This window comes from Pecten maximus, chromosome 10 (genome assembly GCF_902652985.1).
Source record: "Pecten maximus chromosome 10, xPecMax1.1, whole genome shotgun sequence".
Lineage (NCBI taxonomy): Eukaryota > Metazoa > Mollusca > Bivalvia > Pectinida > Pectinidae > Pecten > Pecten maximus.
Genome location: NC_047024.1, coordinates 3728660 through 3749053, shown reverse-complemented (window position 1 = coordinate 3749053; position 20394 = coordinate 3728660). Strand labels below are relative to the sequence as shown.

General features: G+C 39.0%; 1 protein-coding gene across 4 annotated transcripts in view; it reads left to right on the top strand.

Moving 5' to 3' along the window:
* LOC117336489 (B-cell lymphoma 6 protein-like) overlaps positions 1–18480 on the top strand; it is a 115099-nt gene extending 96619 nt beyond the window's left edge. Inside the window, exons 5-6 of one of the 4 annotated variants that reach the window (XM_033897040.1) lie at positions 16354–16500; positions 17377–18480. In XM_033897040.1, the coding sequence (XP_033752931.1) occupies positions 16354–16500; positions 17377–18329 (1100 nt within the window). In that variant the 3' untranslated portion in view covers positions 18330–18480. Of the gene's footprint in view, positions 1–413; positions 1718–4479; positions 4645–4920; positions 6195–11659; positions 11807–11987; positions 13586–16353; positions 16501–17376 lie in introns of those variants that run through there. The other 3 variants (XM_033897041.1, XM_033897038.1, XM_033897039.1) reach the window with 3 other exon arrangements.
* Positions 18481–20394: the final 1914 nt, after the last annotated feature.

The following is a 20394-nucleotide window of genomic DNA, read 5'->3' as shown; positions in this document are numbered from 1 at the left end:
TTTAATAATCATACATTATATTTAATTTACAATATCCACATTCTTTAATAGTTATACATTATATTTAATTTACAATATCCACATTCTTTAATAGTTATACATTATATTTAATTTACAATATCCACATTCTTTAATAGTTATACATTATATTTAAGTCAATTGATTCGTACTGGATTAGTTAATGTAATTCACAAAATGAAGACTGAAATATTTCCAGAATGATTCATTCATTTCCCAAAAGACGCATTATTTTCCAAGGTCATGGCTTGTAATTGTGCGTAATAATTTACTTTCCATTGTTATACAATTCTTGTGGATAATAATTCATGTTAACTTCTTTGATGAGTAGAAGTCATATTCTAGTTCTATCCTCAAAAACAAGTTGGTGATATGTGACCTTGTATCTGTTTCAGCATGGTTCCGATCCAATGGAATCCCTGACAACATTGAGTATATGTCTGACCGGGAAATTAATGATGCTCTGATGCGGTTCTACAGTGAGGTACGAACCCGAGACAACAAGCAGTTCACCAGACACACGCTAGCTAACTACAGAGCCAGTCTCAATCGCTATCTCGTGTCTTTGCCAGAAAGGCGGGCCGGATGGCAAAACCTATTACGAAATTGTGCATTTGCTTCATCGAACGATCTTTTGGACCAGCGAAACGTTGAGGAACGACAGCGAGAGAAGCTGCTTAAATCTATACCCCTTTCTACTGATGACCGAGCGAAACTTACCTCTAGCAACATAACCGCCATGACAAACCCTGTAGCACTACAGAGGAAAGTGTGGATAGATTTGGTTCTCCACTTCGGTTTGAAAGGCAACCACGCCATGTGGCTACTGAGCCGTGACTCGTTTGTCCTACGGACCGACAGTCGAGGACTGCGGTACTTTATGCTTGACTATGACGCTGAGATAGGGAAGGCTTCTACTTACACGCAGATGCGGGACTGGCACTGGTCGTCCCGTATGTATGAAGTACCGCAGTCCCCGTACTGTCCCGTAACAAGCATGACATGGTACCTCTCAAAACTCTGTGACAACGAAAACAACCTCTTCCAGCGCCCCCTGGAGACTGGTCTGTGGAGCGTCTTACCTACCTGGTACCAGAGGCCGCTTGGACTGCAAGCGATAACGCGTATGATGAGCGATATCTCAAAGGATGGCGATCTGTCTTGTGTCTATACTAATACATCTGTTCGTTCAACCGTCAACGAACTGCTGCTGCAATGTTCCCTCACCTTTGATGCTATGTTCCCCAATTTGTCCCACGCTGGACCGAAATTCTCATTCTCAGATGATGAACAGAAGGCGAGCAGTCATACCATCCACAAACTGTTTTACAGTGCATGTTATTGTGATGTTCAAAGCGATACTGGTGGAGTTTCTCACATGTAGAGAATCTGTTCACAGTTCATATCATTGCGATGTACAAGGCGATACTGGTTGACTTTCTAACTAACAAGGAATCCGTTTACATTGATAGCTATTCTGACTGTCCTTGTAATAGCGATGATTTTTCAAACTCGTGGAGAATCAATTCACAGTGGTAGCGATGACCTTTAGCACCTGTAGGAAATTCAAAGTTGTTTCAATCTTTTGCAATTTAGATACAAACTGTGTATGGTTTTGCCAGTTCGTTAGCCATTGACCATGTTTTTATCCTCTTTTCGATACCAAAACATTGTATTAAAGAACAATCTATACTCCGATTTCAAAGGTTTTACTATCGTTTCATTCTCAAATTTCACACAAGACTGACATTTTTCCTGATCATAGATGTATTATAGCTTTATTTTTTTGTTTAGTCTACTTAAGTTGGTAGCTCGGCGTTTTAACCCTAGCTAAGATTGGTTACTGGGCGTTTAGCCTAGTGAAGTTTGGTAACTGGGCGTTTAGCCTAGTTAAGTTTGGTTACTGGGCGTTTAGCCTAGTTAAGTTTGGTAACTGGGCGTTTAGCCTAGTTACGTTTGGTAACTGGGCGTTTACCCTAGTTAAGTTTGGAAACTGGGCGTTTACCCTAGTTAAGTTTGGTAACTGGGCGTTTAGCCTAGTTAAGTTTGGTAACTGGGCTTTTAGCCTAGTTAAGTTTGGAAACTGGGCGTTTAACCTAGTTAAGATTGGAAACTGGGCGTTTACCCTAGTTAAGTTTTGTAACTGGGCGTTTACTCTAGTTAAGTTTGGTAACTGGGCGTTTAGCCTAGTAAAAGTTTGGTGACTGGGCGTTTAGCCTAGTTAAAGTTTGGTAGTTGGGCGTTTAGCCTAATAAAAGTTTGGTGACTGGGCGTTTAGCCTAGTAAAGGTTTGGTAGTTGGGCGTTTAGCCTAGTTAAGTTTGGAAACTGGGCGTTTAGCCTATTAAGAGGATGGTGACTGGGTTAAAGCTTGTATATAAATGTCTGACATATCGTCTAGCTATTGTATGTATATCGTTTACTTTCTCTTTATGTTTTCTAGGTTTCTTTGTTCATGAAGCAAACACGCAAGCCAGTATTTTTTTCTCTGAGAATAATTACCTGTAGGATATCGGTGATGTTTTGACTTTTGTCAGAAATAAAGATATAAAAGTTGACATTGTTCATTGTTTCCTCCTAAAGTTTAAGGCTTTATACAATCACTCTGACACACCCTGTTACAAGAGGTCACATACGTTTAATAAGTACATAGTTTCACAGAGAAGGAGCACAATATGGTACAGAAATCAACTTCTGTTGTATGTGTTTCATCGTCAGGCCATCTTAGGACTGTCCCAGGTGAAGATGTAACGTGTGGTTCCATTCCTACACGGGCGGTTCACATTTCATTCCTACCCAGGCGGTTCACATTTCATTCCTACCCGGGCGGTTCACATTTCATTCCTACCCGGGCGGTTCACATTTCATTCATACACAGGCGGTTCACATTTCATTCATACACAGGCGGTTCACATTTCATTCCTACCCGGACGGTTCACATTTCATTCCTACACGGACGGTTCACATTTCATTCCTACCCGGACGGTTCACGTTTCATTCCTACACGGGCGGTTCACATTTCATTCCTACCCGGGCGGTTCACATTTCTCGAGAAGTTGAGATCATAGTCAGTCTTCTGTTGGTGTGATTTTGATCTTGGGCAGAGCACTTAACCACAACTGTTTTTGATAGCATGGGATGGTGAACCCCGCCAGATGACTCGTGTTACTTTGAAATTATACTTGACCCTACTGTTTAAACCAGTTTGACGGAAGTCCAGTTTGTCTGATCACTGATAAGCTAGAACATAATGATACCACACATGGTACATATCCAGGGTACTTAGATATGAAAAAAAAATGAAAGAATAATGTCCATGTTAGTATATCCCTACAAAACTGCCCCCTGTAATATGCCTGGGCCAACACACACTAAGTTCAGATATAGCATGAAATATATAATAAAAACAAATAATCCGTACACTTTCGTTTTTGTCTCCAACATAACCACTTTAGTAGACATTCATTTCGACATTTCAATACAATTAATGCCAACTTTTAGTTTGTCCTCCCAAAACTATGTTCTTGGAACAGGCCATATAGAACCAAAGAAGCCAAGATTTTATATATTCTATGTATTTATCATTAGCTCACTATAGGTACATTTCAAAGGTTTCTTTTATCCGGGCGAGATTTTGTCAAATGCAACATTATTATTCTCATCAGGATTGGGCATGGCGCGTCCTGTCCCCACTGACGGTTAGTACCTCGATCATTACATGGCAACGGTTGGTCTATCATAGGAGTCTGGCTATACCCCTTGGAAACTGAGAAGTCGAGAGCTCTTGGCCATCATGCTTGGTCTCGGGAGTCTGGCTATATCCCTTGTAACTGAAACGTCGAGAGCTCTTGGCCATCACACTTGTCTCAGGAGTATGGCTATACTCCTGGAGAGTTCATAACCTGATGTCCTATAACTATTTAGATTTTAGGTTGTAAAGCCTTATCCTCTGGACCAGTTGAATATAAGTTAACCATAACAGTCATTGGGAATTCAAGTATTCCGTGACGGCACGTTGCTGTTAACCTTGATAATAAGGGACTGAAACTAAAATTGGATTGTATTATTATCAGGAGAAACTTTGTCGTAAATCAGGTTTTGGTTATAGATATTAGTGTGGGCTTTAGTCGCAATATAGATCAGATACCAAAGACTGCTTTTGGTTATTTATCTGTTGAAGAAATGGTTGCTAGGATATTGCCATAAGAAGTGGTTGCTAGGATATTGCCACAAGAAGTGGTTGCCAGGATACTGCCATAAGAAGTGATTGCTAGGATGTTATCGTAAGAGCTGGTTGCTTTGACTTTGCCGCATGAACTTGTTGGTATGTCATTGCCATAAAAACAATCGGTTGCTAAGGCATTTTCGTAAGAACTTAGGACACTGCCGGATGAACTGGTTGGTAAGACTTTGCCGCAAGAACTATTTGGTATCTAAGACTGTGTGTTCGGTTATTTAACAGGGGTTGTATCACAAGAACTCTCCCCCAGATCATCTCTATCAGCTCCGCCAGCTAGCCCGTTAACAGCGCCAACTACCCCGACAGTTATCCCGAACCCAGCCTCTGTACAACGATACCTACCTGCTACTCAGAAACGTACCATACGAGACGTCAAATTCGTCAAAGGTAAGGTGTACAGAACTGGATTGTTTCTGTTCTTTTTTCCCTTCTTCTGTTATAAACGATTGCTTTGAAAAAAAAACAACATAAACTTTCGGGAAAAACATAATCTACATTTATTGTATTCGTTCATCGATATCTACAGAAAAAAACCCGATCGATTGATAACTCGAAATATATGTAAATATATGTTCCGTGAATTGCTCACGCGCGTAAAGAAATATTGATGTCGGAATATTGTTTGTCAAAATGTTGGTCACACATAATTTTGTTGGATTCTAGATTGGCTGCAGTCTGTAAAATTGCCGTCTAACCTTGAAGAGATGGACGCAACTCAGCTCAACTCAATCATTGGTCAATTTTACCAGAATGGGCGAACCAAAGACAAGAAGAAATTCACTCGGAATACCCTTGTCTGCATACGAGCAAGTCTGAATCGCTATCTGCAATCGGCATGTCCGCATCTCAAAGACATATCCATGATCAAAGATCCAAGTTTCGTGTCGTCAAATCGCATCCTTGAAAAGCTAATGGCAGATGAAAAAGGACGAGAGAAGGTAATCAAGAAGATTCCTCTGACAGCAGACGATATAACACAACTGGTTACCTCGAACGCATTAACAACCGATAACCCCACGTCTCTACAGATGAAGGTTTGGACAGATCTTGTCCTCCATTTCGGAATAAAAGGTTCGTTTGCTGTCGGCGCTATCACGAGAGAGACGTTTAAACAGGAACGGGACGGCAATGGGAAGACCTACTACCATCTAAACATGGATCAGATCATCGCCAAGGTCGAACAACACTCGGAGATGAAGGACTGGTACTGGTATTCACGTATGTATGAAGTACCAGACAGTCCACATTGTCCAGTAAAAAGTCTATCGTTATATATGTCCAAACTAGATTCTGGACACTCTGAATTCTTCCAGAAACCTTTGGTGAACGAGAAGGATTTACGGCGATACCACATGTGGTATAGCGGAGGTCTCGGTTATAAAGGGGCAGTCACGATGATGGCGGGCATCTCCAGGAGAGCCGGCCTGTCACGAGTGTACACGAACATCTGCCTGCGGGCTACAGGAGAGGATATGATGACCGAGCTAGGCTTGGTCATGGACGTCAAGCTTGTTTCGTATTCCCGACCTGTGCACCACGAGGATAATGTCTTGGAAAAACACAGCACACGTCTTCACAAGACGTTTTATAAAGTCAGATACGACTCAAGTGATGCTGTTATCTGCTTAGATTAGGTGGATTGGTGAGCCTTACCTTTATACTACGTGTTAGTTGGTATCATTTAATACTTACAGACGCGTTTCCTGGCGACCGATGTTCACGTTACTTACTGGACGATAGTTGTCAGGGTAACCATCCTTACGTTTGTGTACCGATGTTTCGGATTGGTAAGATCAATTAATGACTACTATGTGTGACGACATTATACATCTGTTGTTCAAAATTTTTGCGGCTTAAAATTTCTTCCCATGTTCCACAAGTGACAAATCAATTGTTATCCTCATCCTTGATTGTACTGATTAAAATTAACTAATTAATATCCTAGTTACTGTTTTATAATCATCAAAGAAAATGTACCACATTTTTAGCAAGGCAGTCTTGATGTTTGGAACCAATCGAAGAGTTGTGCTTTTGAGCTTTCTTTTTCGTCATGACTAGTTCTGAGGTGGGTCAGTGATGAGAGAAATCCTGGGAATCCATTAGCGTTCTTTGGCGGGATGTCTTAATAAATGTAACAGTATTTGAAAAGAGAAAGATGTATCATATGTCGTTGATCATAGCGTTCCAGTTGGTGTATATGGAGTCAAGGTAGGTCGCCGACTTTCCTAACGGACCAGTAGATTGTGTAAACATCAGATACATCATCTGTTTGTCATTGGAAAAGACTTATCTCCGAAATACACAAATGCCAGGTTTGACACTTTTCATTCAACAGATGTAAAAGATGATAAACGATATAATGTTTCCAGGTAACAGACACGTACAGCGAGTTACAGGTAAAACAAGATAAAATGATATAATGTTTCCATATAACAGACATGTACAGCGAGTTACAGGTAAAACAAGATAAAATGATATAATGATTCCAGGTAACAGACATGTACAGCGAGTTACAGGTAAAACAAGATAAAATGATATAATTCACATTAGCGAGTTACAGGTAAAACAAGATAAATGATATAATGTTTCTAGGTAACAGACATGTACAGCGAGTTACAGGTAAAACAAGATAAAATGATATAATGTTTCCAGGTAACAGACATGTACAGCGAGTTACATGATTCTGGTACAATCAGATTGGTGTTGTACTGTAACTGTCAAACATTCCACGTGATAATTCCATTAAAGTAAAATATTGTCATAAACTCTCCAATGTCGAGTTATTTATTTCGGTTTCTCTACACGACACTGGTTCAAATGAACACTCCGTGGTCAGTAACATTTCTTCCGGCTAATAATGCAATAATAGTGTGACGCTGGTTTGTATTATATAGTGTATATAGTATACCGATATTTAATACGACTACAGTTGCAGTTGTCAACCAAAATGGGCTAGTCACCATTAATAAGTATTTACAACAAGGAGAATAGGTATATACTACATCGCCAGCACACATTAACCATATACCTAGACACCATTACCTGAACCGTCACAGAAAACCTCCGATTACAACTACCTTTTGTGGCGCACGTATTGTCATCCAAAATCCAGGAGAGTGTGAGCCAGTTTATGTTTCCTTGATTCATGGTTGGCCGAGGAGTCGCTGATGGACCGACCCTAAAGGGATGGCGGGACGGCTGTATGGTCCGCATTAAGTCGTAATTCAGCACTAACCTCTATTTTAAAATCATGTAAAATGGCTATTCTGATAAGTTCTTGCGTATAATCCTCACATCATTGACACTTGGATGTGGAGTAGAAATGGAGCCAGGAGTAATATTGTTGTACAAATGACACACATCTATAGGATTCCTTTATGATACCCTCACTGAGTGGTAGTTTTGTATTTAAAATGATGTTTTTGCGAGGTTTATACTGAGAGATGCGTCCGATTTTAGAGGGTTGAATAGCGTTCAGCACGAGAAAAGGTGGCATGCAGTGTGGAGAAATTGTTAGAAGTGAGTCTAGAACTGGTCATCTTACAACCGATATTGATATCGCTACCTAACCTAATAGTGTGGTATGTTACTGATCATCTTACAACCGATATTGATATCGCTACCTAACCTAATAGTGTGGTATGTTACGTAACATTCCATAGTTAGTATGGACCGTTTCTGTTAGAACTGTAACAAACGGCTGTGTTAAATACAGTGAATGCTAATCTACGCCAGGAGTCGTTAGGAAGAAGTTTCTGATAATATTTACAAACGATATTAATTCGTTGATGGATTAGGCCGGCTTTACAGTCATGCTTTTAGGCAAATAAATGATTTTCATGGTACAATTGCATGTCGATAATGGGGTTCGAAAGAAAATTTCTGACTGAAGAGTTAAGTAAAGCACACTTCATTTGGCATTTCTGATCTTAAACACCCTAGATAGTTGAATCTTTATCTGGTGCATATAACTGTCCACAGAGAATGGCTGTCTCTCCAAACTTTATATCGTTACGTGTTTGCAGAAGGGGAAAGTGTTGTTTTGAGATAGAATCACGGTTTTGGTTATACGTCAATATTTTCTGTTTTAGTTAGAATTACTGTTTTGGTTATACGTCGGTATTCTCTGTTTTAGTTAGAATTACTGTTTTGGTTATACGTCGGTATTCTCTGTTTTAGTTAGAATTACTGTTTTGGTTATACGTCGGTATTCTCTGTTTTGAGTTAGAATTACTGTTTTGGTTCTCTGTTTTAGTTAGAATTACTGTTTTGGTTATACGTCGGTATTCTCTGTTTTCAGTTAGAATTACTGTTTTGGTTATACGTCGATATTCTCTGTTTGAGTTAGAATTACTGTTTTGGTTATACGTCGGTATTCTCTGTTTTAGTTAGAATTACTGTTTTGGTTATACGTCGGTATTCTCTGTTTTGAGTTAGAATTACTGTTTTGGTTATACGTCGGTATTCACTGTTTTAGTTAGAATTACTGTTTTAGGTTATACGTCGGTATTCTCTGTTTTAGTTAGAATTACTGTTTTGGTTATACGTCGGTATTCTCTGTTTTAGTTAGAATTACTGTTTTGGTTATACGTCGGTATTCTCTGTTTTAGTTAGAATTACTGTTTTGGTTATACGTCGGTATTCCCTGTTTTAGTTAGAATTACTGTTTAGGTTATACGTCGGTATTCTCTGTTTTAGTTAGAATTACTGTTTTAGTTATACGTCGGTATTCTCTGTTTTAGTTAGAATTACTGTTTTGGTTATACGTCGGTATTCACTGTTTTAGTTAGAATTACTGTTTTGGTTATACGTCGGTATTCTCTGTTTTGAGTTAGAATTACTGTTTTGGTTATACGTCGGTATTCTCTGTTTTAGTTAGAATTACTGTTTTGGTTATACGTCGGTATTCTCTGTTTTAGTTAGAATTACTGTTTTGGTTATACGTCGGTATTCTCTGTTTTAGTTAGAATTACTGTTTTGGTTATACGTCGGTATTCACTGTTTTAGTTAGAATTACTGTTTTGGTTATACGTCGGTATTCTCTGTTTTAGTTAGAATTACTGTTTTGGTTATACGTCGGTATTCTCTGTTTTAGTTAGAATTACTGTTTTGGTTATACGTCGGTATTCACTGTTTTAGTTAGAATTACTGTTTTGGTTATATGTCGGTATTCTGTGTTTTAGTTAGAATTACTGTCTTAGTTATACGTCGGTATTCACTGTTTTAGTTAGAATTACTGTTTTGGTTATACGTCGGTATTCTCTGATTTGAGTTAGAATTACTGTTTTGGTTATACGTCGGTATTCTCTGTTTTAGTTAGAATTACTGTTTTGGTTATACGTCGATATTCACTGTTTTAGTTAGAATTACTGTTTTGGTTATACGTCGGTATTCTCTGTTTTGAGTTAGAATTACTGTTTTGGTTATACGTCGGTATTCCCTGTTTTAGTTAGAATTACTGTTTTGGTTATACGTCGGTATTCTCTGTTTTGAGTTAGAATTACTGTTTTGGTTCTCTGTTTTAGTTAGAATTACTGTTTTGGTTATACGTCGGTATTCACTGTTTTAGTTAGAATTACTGTTTTGGTTATACGTCGGTATTCTCTGTTTTGAGTTAGAATTACTGTTTTGGTTATACGTCGGTATTCTCTGTTTTAGTTAGAATTACTGTTTTGGTTATACGTCGGTATTCCATGTTTTGAGTTAGAATTACTGTTTTGGTTATATGTCGGTATTCTCTGTTTTAGTTAGAATTACTGTTTTGGTTATACGTCGGTATTCACTGTTTTAGTTAGAATTACTGTTTTGGTTATACGTCGGTATTCTCTGTTTTGAGTTAGAATTACTGTTTTGGTTATACGTCGGTATTCTCTGTTTTAGTTAGAATTACTGTTTTGGTTATACGTCGGTATTCTCTGTTTTAGTTAGAATTACTGTTTTGGTTATATGTCGGTATTCTCTGTTTTAGTTAGAATTACTGTTTTGGTTATACGTCGGTATTCCCTGTTTTAGTTAGAATTACTGTTTTGGTTATACGTCGGTATTCTCTGTTTTAGTTAGAATTACTGTTTTGGTTATACGTCGGTATTCCTGTTTTAGTTAGAATTACTGTTTTGGTTATACGTCGGTATTCTCTGTTTTAGTTAGAATTACTGTTTTGGTTATACGTCGGTATTCTCTGTTTTAGTTAGAATTACTGTTTTGGTTATACGTCGGTATTCCCTGTTTTAGTTAGAATTACTGTTTTAGTTATACGTCGGTATTCTCTGTTTTAGTTAGAATTACTGTTTTGGTTATACGTCGGTATTCTCTGTTTTAGTTAGAATTACTGTTTTGGTTATACGTCGGTATTCTCTGTTTTAGTTAGAATTACTGTTTTAGTTATACGTCGGTATTCTCTGTTTTAGTTAGAATTACTGTTTTAGTTATACGTCGGTATTCCATGTTTTAGTTAGAATTACTGTTTTGGTTATACGTCGGTATTCCCTGTTTTAGTTAGAATTACTGTTTTAGTTATACGTCGGTATTCTCTGTTTTAGTTAGAATTACTGTTTTGGTTATACGTCGGTATTCTCTGTTTTAGTTAGAATTACTGTTTTGGTTATACGTCGGTATTCACTGTTTTAGTTAGAATTACTGTTTTGGTTATACGTCGGTATTCTCTGTTTTAGTTAGAATTACTGTTTTGGTTATACGTCGGTATTCTCTGTTTTAGTTAGAATTACTGTTTTAGTTATACGTCGGTATTCTCTGTTTTAGTTAGAATTACTGTTTTGGTTATACCTCGGTATTCTCTGTTTTAGTTAGAATTACTGTTTTAGTTATACGTCGGTATTCCATGTTTTAGTTAGAATTAATGTTTTAGTTATACGTCGGTATTCACTGTTTCAGTTAGAATTACTGTTTTGGTTATATGTCGGTATTCTGTGTTTTAGTTAGAATTACTGTTTTGGTTCTCTGTTTTGAGTTAGAATTACTGTTTTGGTTATACGTCGGTATTCTCTGTTTTGGTTAGAATGACTGTTTTGGTTATACCTCGGTATTCTCTGTTTTGGTTAGAATGACTGTTTTGGTTATACGTCGGTATTCTCTGTTTTGAGTTAGAATTACTGTTTTGGTTATACGGCGGTATTCTCTGTTTTAGTTAGAATTACTGTCTTGGTTATACGTCGGTATTCTCTGTTTTAGTTAGAATTACTGTTTTGGTTATACGTCGGTATTCTCTGTTTTGAGTTAGAATTACTGTTTTAGTTATACGTCGGTATTCTCTGTTTTAGTTAGTATTACTGTTTAGGTTATACCTCGGTATTCCTGACTTAGTTAGAATTACTGTTTTAGTTATACGTTAGTATGTTTTGTGTTTGTTGTATGATACTTATTCCTGTTCTATGTGTCACCACAGAGGACGAGATGGCCATGCTCAGTCACTACGATATGTACCAACAGAGTCTCGCTGTATCGGTATCGGACATCGGCGCCTCCTCGACTGGCCAGAAGTACTTGGTTGGCACACGCAAGCGGACCATCCGGGACGTCAACTTCATAAAGGGTAAGTAATTAATTGTTTAGCTTTAAAATATTGTTTTCATTTATCGATATCTTTTTATAAATGATTTATATAGACCTGATATATTCAGTCCCTGACTTAATGTGCTACATTGTTAAATTATCTTGTAGCTTACAGGAATACCATATCATTAAAATTCACTCCCTTCCTGATTTCTTTTCAGAATGGTTCAGTGCAAACGGACTGTCTCCTGATGTTGAGACTATGGACGAATCAGTATTGAATCGGCAACTCACTCGATTTTACGCAGATGCTCGCACTAAAGAGGAAAAACAGTTTACAAAAAGCAGTCTTCTGGGTTTACGAGCCAGCCTTAACCGCTATCTATTGTCTCTCCCTCAAGATCAAAAGGTGTGGCGGTCAATCCTGAAAAATCCCTTGTTTTCTTCCTCAAACAGAATTATGGCGCAGAAATCAACCGAGGAGAGACGTCGGGACAAACCACCCAAAAGCATTCCCATCTCTGTGAGCGACCTCCGGAAGTTGATGACATCCGGTGTGTTGAATACTGCGTGTCCTCACGGTCTACAGAGAAAAGTGTGGCTGGACCTCGTCATCCACTTCGGTCTCCGTGGTAATAAAGCCATGTGGGCTTTGTCAAAAGATTCGTTCGTTCTAGAGACAGACGAAAATGGGAAACAGTACTACCGTCTTAATCACGAACTTGAATTTCCAAAACAGGAAATATACTCCGAGATGAAAGACTGGTGTTGGTTTTCACGGCTATATGAACTGCCTGAAGATTCTAACTGTCCAGTTAAAAGTTTGTCAATGTATCTCAACAAACTCAGTGATGCGGGAAATGAGTTTTTTCAAAGAGTTGTTGACGCTAAGTTTCTGCAGGGATTAGAGGAGCAGTTACCATGGTACCGAGGACCGATGGGACACCAGGTCGTCATGCGTATGATGGCGGATATGTCCGCGGAGGCCGAGTTGTCCCATAAATACACAAACACGTGTGTCAAGGCAACTATCAATAGTCAAGTCTTGCACCAGACAAGACACCTAGACATCATGCTCGGCTTCAACCAAGCACATGCAACAGCAGAAGAAATGTTTCAGAGAAGCTGTATGGTTCATAACGCCATATATGTCAAAAGTCCAGGATAGGAGGACCTTATTAGAAATAAGAAGACATGCGTGTTACTATATATAGCTATTCAGAGTTACAGAAAAACTGGGTGGTTTTTCACTCCCCTGTGTTAGCTATTCAGAAATAATAGTCAATGGTACAGGCACATCTTAAACAGTTCGGAATACCCTCTAGATCTGTGTTTGATGTTTAGAGGTGGACTCGTCCTTTGTTTTATTATATGATCGGTCCTGTATGTGATGTTGAACTAATGTAAATTTACATTAAATACGCGAACGCGAAAATTTCCGTCACGCGTATTATTTTGTGACGTACGTGATATTTATGGAACAGGTGAAAAGGAAACAATCGCGGATATAACCCCCACGCGTATAATAGTATACCTATTTAAATCGCGAAATTAACACCCGCGAAAATAACCCCATATGGGTATAGTTTTTCTATCTAAATCACGAAATTAACCCCAGCGGAAATAACCACGTTTGCAGTATGTTTCTTAGAGTGCAATATTAGATATTTGATTGTATAACTGGTAGGTTACACCATTTATATTATATTATTGTTGGTAAGAAATGCAGGTATATACTTATGCTTTTGTGTTGTATTGGGCAGAATGTTTCATCATATTGACTGTAAACATTGAAATTGAAATAAAAAAGTTAATGTGATAGTTTGTTGGTAATTATTGCTAGCATGAAGTATTGTACAATTAAAGACAAGTACCTATCGATACAAACAGAGAGTTTGATCCATGTTACTGCAACACAAGGCTGTCCGTGTAGGTCTCGTCAGTAATGTTAGGGACATCGTACAGCTGTTTGGTCCCTCTAGGACTCGTTAGTGATGTTAGGGAAATCATACAGCTGTTTGGTCCCTCTAGGTCTCGGTAGTGATGTTAGGGAAATCATACAGCTGTTTGGTCCCTCTAGGACTCGTCAGTGATATTAGGGACATCGTACAGCTATTTGGTCCCTCTAGGACTCGGTAGTGATGTTAGGGAAATCATACAGCTGTTTGGACCCTGAAGGACTCGTCAGTGATGTTAGGGACATCATACATCTGTTTGATCCCTCTAGGACTCGTCAGTGATGTTAGGGAAATCATACAGCTGTTTGGTCCCTCTAGGACTCGTCAGTGATGTTAGGGAAATCATACAGCTATTTGGTCCCTTTAAGACTCGTCAGTGATGTTAGGGAAATCATACAGCTGTTTGGTCCCTCTAGGACTCGTCAGTGATGTTAGGGACATCATACAACTGTTTGGTCCCTCTAGGACTCGTCAGTGATGTTAGGGACGTCATACAGCTGTTTGGTCCCTCTAGGACTCGTCAGTGAGGTAAGGGAAATCATACAGCTGTTTGGTCCCTCTAGGGCTCGTCAGTGATGTTAGGGACATTATACAGCTGTTTTGTCCTTCTAGGACTCGTCAGTGATGTTAGGGAAATCATACAGCTGTTTGGTCCTTCTGTGATATAATATTAAAGTTATTTACAGTGATACTGATGATGATAGATAGTGTAGGTACAATAGACATCTTTACACTCATCAATTACATCATCATATATCAATATACAGTAATACCAGTAGATCTCTGTCTCTACTAGTGTTTCATATAGGTAACCCAGAAAGGTAATTATAGTATGTCTTTGTTATAAACTTTACGTTCCACTCAAACAAAAGGGAACAATATGATACAGTATTTCAAAGTCTAACTGTGTAACAGATAAGTTTTCGCCAACTTTCATGTAAACGAAGTTTTAGGACCAAGTTTCGTCCACGTTCCTTGACTTAAAATTCTGCATATGAAAGCACTACAGAACATAGGGAAAATCTTAGTTAAGTAAATACTTTGTTACGTTCCTATGGAGAGATTAAGTAAGAGAATATTGATAAAACTGGCCAGTAGGGCGTCACTACGATGTTGGGTAATTCGTGAAAATTGAAAACAGCACTGCAGCATTGTGCTGAATGTCTAGTTGTTTTTGACGGCTTCGTCCGGCAGCACAAAGAAACGATAGAAACATAATTAGATATGTTATATAAAGAGCGGTAGGTATGTTCTACTGTAAGACTAGGGAATACGATATTGTAGAATAGGGGGAAGTATACTATACATGTGCTGAGCGGTAGCGTCATTCGGAAGGCATGGGTAGTGCACAGATTCGTGTGTTCTGAATAAACTAAAATCTATGATTTCAGTGCTCATAAAGATGGTGTTTTTGGTCTATTAAGCTTTACACAAAGCAAAGATGTTTCAATCAGGTGACCTTTAAAACAGCGACTGACCTTTAACTTCGGCAGCAGGCTTCAGTGAGATCGCACTATAAAGTCGGCATCAGTTTTGCGCTATCACAAGAAGACAATCACGAACTACTCTAGCTTCCCAAAACACGCACACACTCACCACACGCATGCAACACAGGTAGGCCGCCCTGAAATTGCCATAGTTGTTGATAGGACGTTAAACAAAACGAACCACACAGGTAGGCCGCCCTGAAATTGCCATAGTTGTTGATAGGACGTTAAACAAAACGAACCTCACAGGTAGGCCGTCCTTAAATGGCCATAGTTGTTGATAGGACGTTAACGTCCCCCTTAAATGGCCATAGCTGTTTAAAGAACATTAAACGATAAAAACACTCGTAGACCGTCCTAAAATGATCACATCTGTTGATAGGACGTTACACAATATAAAATTTAATCATATGATTCGCCGATAGTGTTTAATGGAGGACCATTTGTTATAAAAGTTTGTATTAGACAACCTATATTTATATAGACTTTCCATTATAGACTGTATATGATGTTAATGGTCACTTTCATCTTAAACAGATACTAAGCAGATTCACGTCTCTAATGAATGACGACCTTTGTAGTAAGGCTTCAGGAATATTCCCAATGAAATGTCAATGGAGAGGTACTTGCGATGTTTAAAGGTTTTAGAGGAAAACTCTGTCTTTTGTATCCAGGCTTCTAAAGTATTCTACATGTAGTAGATGCAGGGGTCACGCTTTGGGAGTTTTGTACTCGAAGGAAACACTCTTCGTTTGTAACCGGGCTCCATGGAAATTCTACACCTTGTAGATATAGTAGTTGAGGAGTGTATTTGGAAGTTTACTCGGGATTATGTTTCAGACGCTTTTGAATTTTCGATGAAATTGTTTAATCCTCGGCCACCATTTAACAGAACGTATATATATACAAGGTTTGCAATGCCGTTCCGTATCATTAAAGCATGTGGAGTGTACTTTGTTTAAATTCTATTCTTTGTAACTGATCTCCCAAACAATACAGTATAAATTTCGCTAATTACATTGTCTTTGGAAATGACACTACTTTGATCGAATCGTTGTCGTCATTACTCTGTAAAACTCAATGGTAATTCTTGTTTCGGTAAATTACTCCAAATAGTAACATTTCCTTGAATCTTGTAACAGATGACGAGATGGCCATGCTTAATCATTACGACACGTCCTTGACTGATGTGACGTCACAGACACCTGAACTGACCATGTCTCCATCCGGGCACCGTTACCTGGTCGGCACACGCAAGAGAACCGTCCGGGACGTCAATTTCATTAAAGGTAGGTAATTAAAGGATAATTTGTTTTAGACTGGTTCCCTCCCATAGTTCTCTACTGTCGCTAACGTTAGCGCTTCGCTTTGCAGCTTACGCAAGGGAGGTAACTGAGGAGGATAACACTCTGCTGTAGACTGCATTCCATTCAGTGTCTTTTCTGCTCTCCACTAGGCTTAACTTTGTATTCATGAGCGCAGCCTAGCGGAGAGATACGGTACTACGGCAGGTAATCAAGTCTAATTTTGCTGTTAATTGATATTTTAATGACACTGAAACTAAATCAGGTGTATTATGTATCTCATTAAGTCCGTGTTATCTTTACGACATAAACGAACTTGACTCATTCCGATAACAGCTCGAAGCATTAAAGAACCTAGATGCTATTCAAACATATTTTCGCCACTTTGTTTTAAGGTGATATTCTAGAACTACGTGTATATTTCGTGTGATATGCAGCATCACGTTATATACACTATCTCTAAAATGTGCATTCTCGTTAAAATGTCAGACGACAGTCAGTGAAGCAGAACATGTAGGCCCATCTTCGCTAGCCAACGGTTACCACCGTCTACTCATCTTCGTCTTCGCTAGCCAAGGATTATGATCCGCCTACTCCTCTCCACCTTCGCTAGCCAAGTATTACGATCCGCCTACTCCTCTCCATCTTTACTAGCAAATGGTTACTATCCGCCTACACCTCTTCGTCTCTGGTAGCCCATGATTACCATCCGTCTACTCTTCATCCTATGAGATACTGTAGTACACTATAAACGAAATTCAGTTAGACAATTTGTACACGTGTTTCCTATTCAGTACCAACATCAAAATTGTGCAAAATAAAATTGTACAGAAAATCAAATGTATGTATTATATATTTCAGGATGGTTCCGATCAAATGGGTGTTTACCAGACTTCGAGACGATGTCCGAGACAGATCTGAATGAGCAACTCTGTCGATTCTACCTCGATGCCCGAACAAAGGATGATAAACCCTTTACCAGGACCAGCCTATTAGGACTTCGGGCTAGTCTAAACCGCTACCTCCTCTCACTTCCACCTGAAAGGAAACAGTGGAGATCCATACTCAAACATCCAGCGTTTGCCTCATCTAACAAAATTATGAGTCGGAAATCTACGGAAGAGAGGAACAGAGATAGACCACCAAAGACTGTACCTATCTCTCCAGATGATCTGAAGAAGTTGATGTCATCCAAGATTCTACATACCTCGTTCCCAGTAGGACTGCAGAAGAAGGTGTGGCTGGACATTGTTCTTCACTTCGGTCTTCGTGGTAACAAGGCGATGTGGTCCCTAACCAAGAATTCATTTTTGTTGGAGGTAGACGAGGCTGGCCGACGGTACTACCATCTGAATCATGACACGGAGCTCCCAAAACAGGAAGTCTACTCTGAAATGAAGGACTGGTATTGGTTCTCACGGATGTATGAGGTCACTGATAGTCCGAGGTGTCCTGTACAGAGCCTGTCGAAGTACCTACAGAAGCTAAGTCCAAACAGTAACGAGTTCTTCCAGAGACCGGTGGAGGCCCGGGTCCTGGATAGCAACGTTGATATACATTGGTATCGAGGCGCCATGGGTGACCATGCAGTTATGAAGATGATGAGTCACATATCTAGGTGTTCTATGTTGTCCCATATCTACACAAACACCTCCGTCCGTTCAACGCTCGACGAGTTACTGGGGAATCAGGGAGTCGTCCTGGATGCACTCTTCATGCAAAAGGGGGATCCGTTCACTTCCGTAGGGTTGGCGTATAAAAGTATTTTGATCCACAATGCATTTTACAGTTCCGGAGGGGAACAAGTCAGTTGATTGAATGAGACTTACAAGTACGATAGCCACATTTCACAAGGCCGCATAGATTAACATCTCACATGGCAGAATAGACTAACCTGTCAAAGGGCGGAATGATACCAACATCTTAAACGATGGAATGAGGTAAACAACCCACACGACCGAGTGAGAAAAAACAACAACTTCTTTAGCATTCCTCATCAAGTCTGTATCTGTATCGCTGCGCTCCAGTGAGGGTAGAGTTTCACAGTCCGAACTTATTTGTATCTGAATGTTTTAACCATCTTTTGTGGTGTTGGGGAGATTGGTTTATTACTGTATGAGGTAGAAATGTTTTTACCGTACGAGGGAGAAATGGAGGAATGTTCCGTGTGAATGTTACTTTCCTGTTTATGTTTGTGTCACGTTTGTGGTACCAACTTACTGTGAGGATAAACAAGTTGTTTACAGCACCATGTTATTTCAACTATAGAATAATTAATCATCATTTTATTCTGATATCAGTGCCTCTACCTGTCTAATGTATTGTCACGGAAGGTGTTTTTTTGTAATTTTGTTGTATTTATTAATAATCAAAATGGCTTTAAAATCTATTATAGCTAATAGGTTTTGATTATTTGGTCTATCATGAATGGTCCGCTGGGAATTCGAAAAACGGCGTCATCGCCAAAAACCTATGCCACACGGGTAAAAAAATAAAAACATTATACTAATTCATTGTTTCTACATGATCTGTTCTTTTTCATTCTGAATGTTTCACACGGCTCAGTCCTAAACTATAGAAAACACAATGACAGCATCCATCCAATTGTGTGTACGATGTTTCCACCAACATCAGCCATGTGAATCAACTTCATTGACGTGTGCAAAAGGCAACCAAGTAAATTAGAAATTAAACAAATATATGAAGTTTGATAACAATTTTCTCTTGTCAACTTAATGCTGAAGGATTAAATGACATGACGTCGATAATCACGTGACTTCAGACGGCACTGGATGGGCGAGGAGGGCATTTAATCCCTCAGCATTTAGTTAAGAGAAAATTAACATCAAACTTTATCAATTCGTTTAATTTTTTATTTTCTCTTATCAACAAGGCTGAGGCAATAAACGAGATTTTAGAGCTGATGAATTTAATAGATATTTGAGAAAATAATACAAACAACCACAAAACACCGGTCAACACTATTTACAGTATAATTTACCATTAACATATTAAAACACGTGTTCACACCCTTCAGTTGGATGCCCATATCAACCGAGGCCAGTCTACAATATTTACAGTGTAATTTACCATTTACATATCAATACACGTGTTCACATCCTTCAGTAGGATGCCCATATCAACCGAGGCCAGTCTACAATATTTACAGTGTAATGTACCATTAACATATTAAAACACGTGTTCACACCCTTCAGTAGGATGCCCTAATTAACCAAGGCCGGTCTACAATATTTACAGTGTAATTTACCATTTACATATCAATACACGTGTTCACACTCTTCCGTAGGATGCCCATATCAACCGAGGCCAGTCTAAAACTCCATAATTCCCCATTTTATTCTGGTTTATTGCCATCATTAATGGCCAATCATAGCCCCGAGCGACACCTCTGGGGCGGTCACAAAACTTCCGGAATGTGCCTTCCTCTTATCAACCTGCCGCTTGCATAATGGTCTGTAACGGTAATCCTTTCCTCGCCTCTGCGCTAAAAGCAGCTGATCTGGTACTATGCGCACTGTATACATGTTTGTGTCCACTCCTGCTTTGTCTAGAATAACCTTTATCCATCTCGATAAGGTTTCCCCGCGAAATCGCTTTACGAGGTGGCACTGTACTGACGAATAGCTTCTCCTCCCCTTTCCTCAACAATTGATTCATGTTTAAAAAGCTGATTAATTACACATAATGCCTCTTCTGGTATTTCCTGAATTGCTACTGATGCTGCCCAGGTTAAGAAGTTTTCATGAGAGAAGAAAACCTAATAGTCAATTTATCAGTCTGAAAGTCTAGATCTTTTAATGAGAGTGAATGTAGTGATTGACCCCTTTGTCCAGTTACGAGCGCGAGAAGCATGGTCAC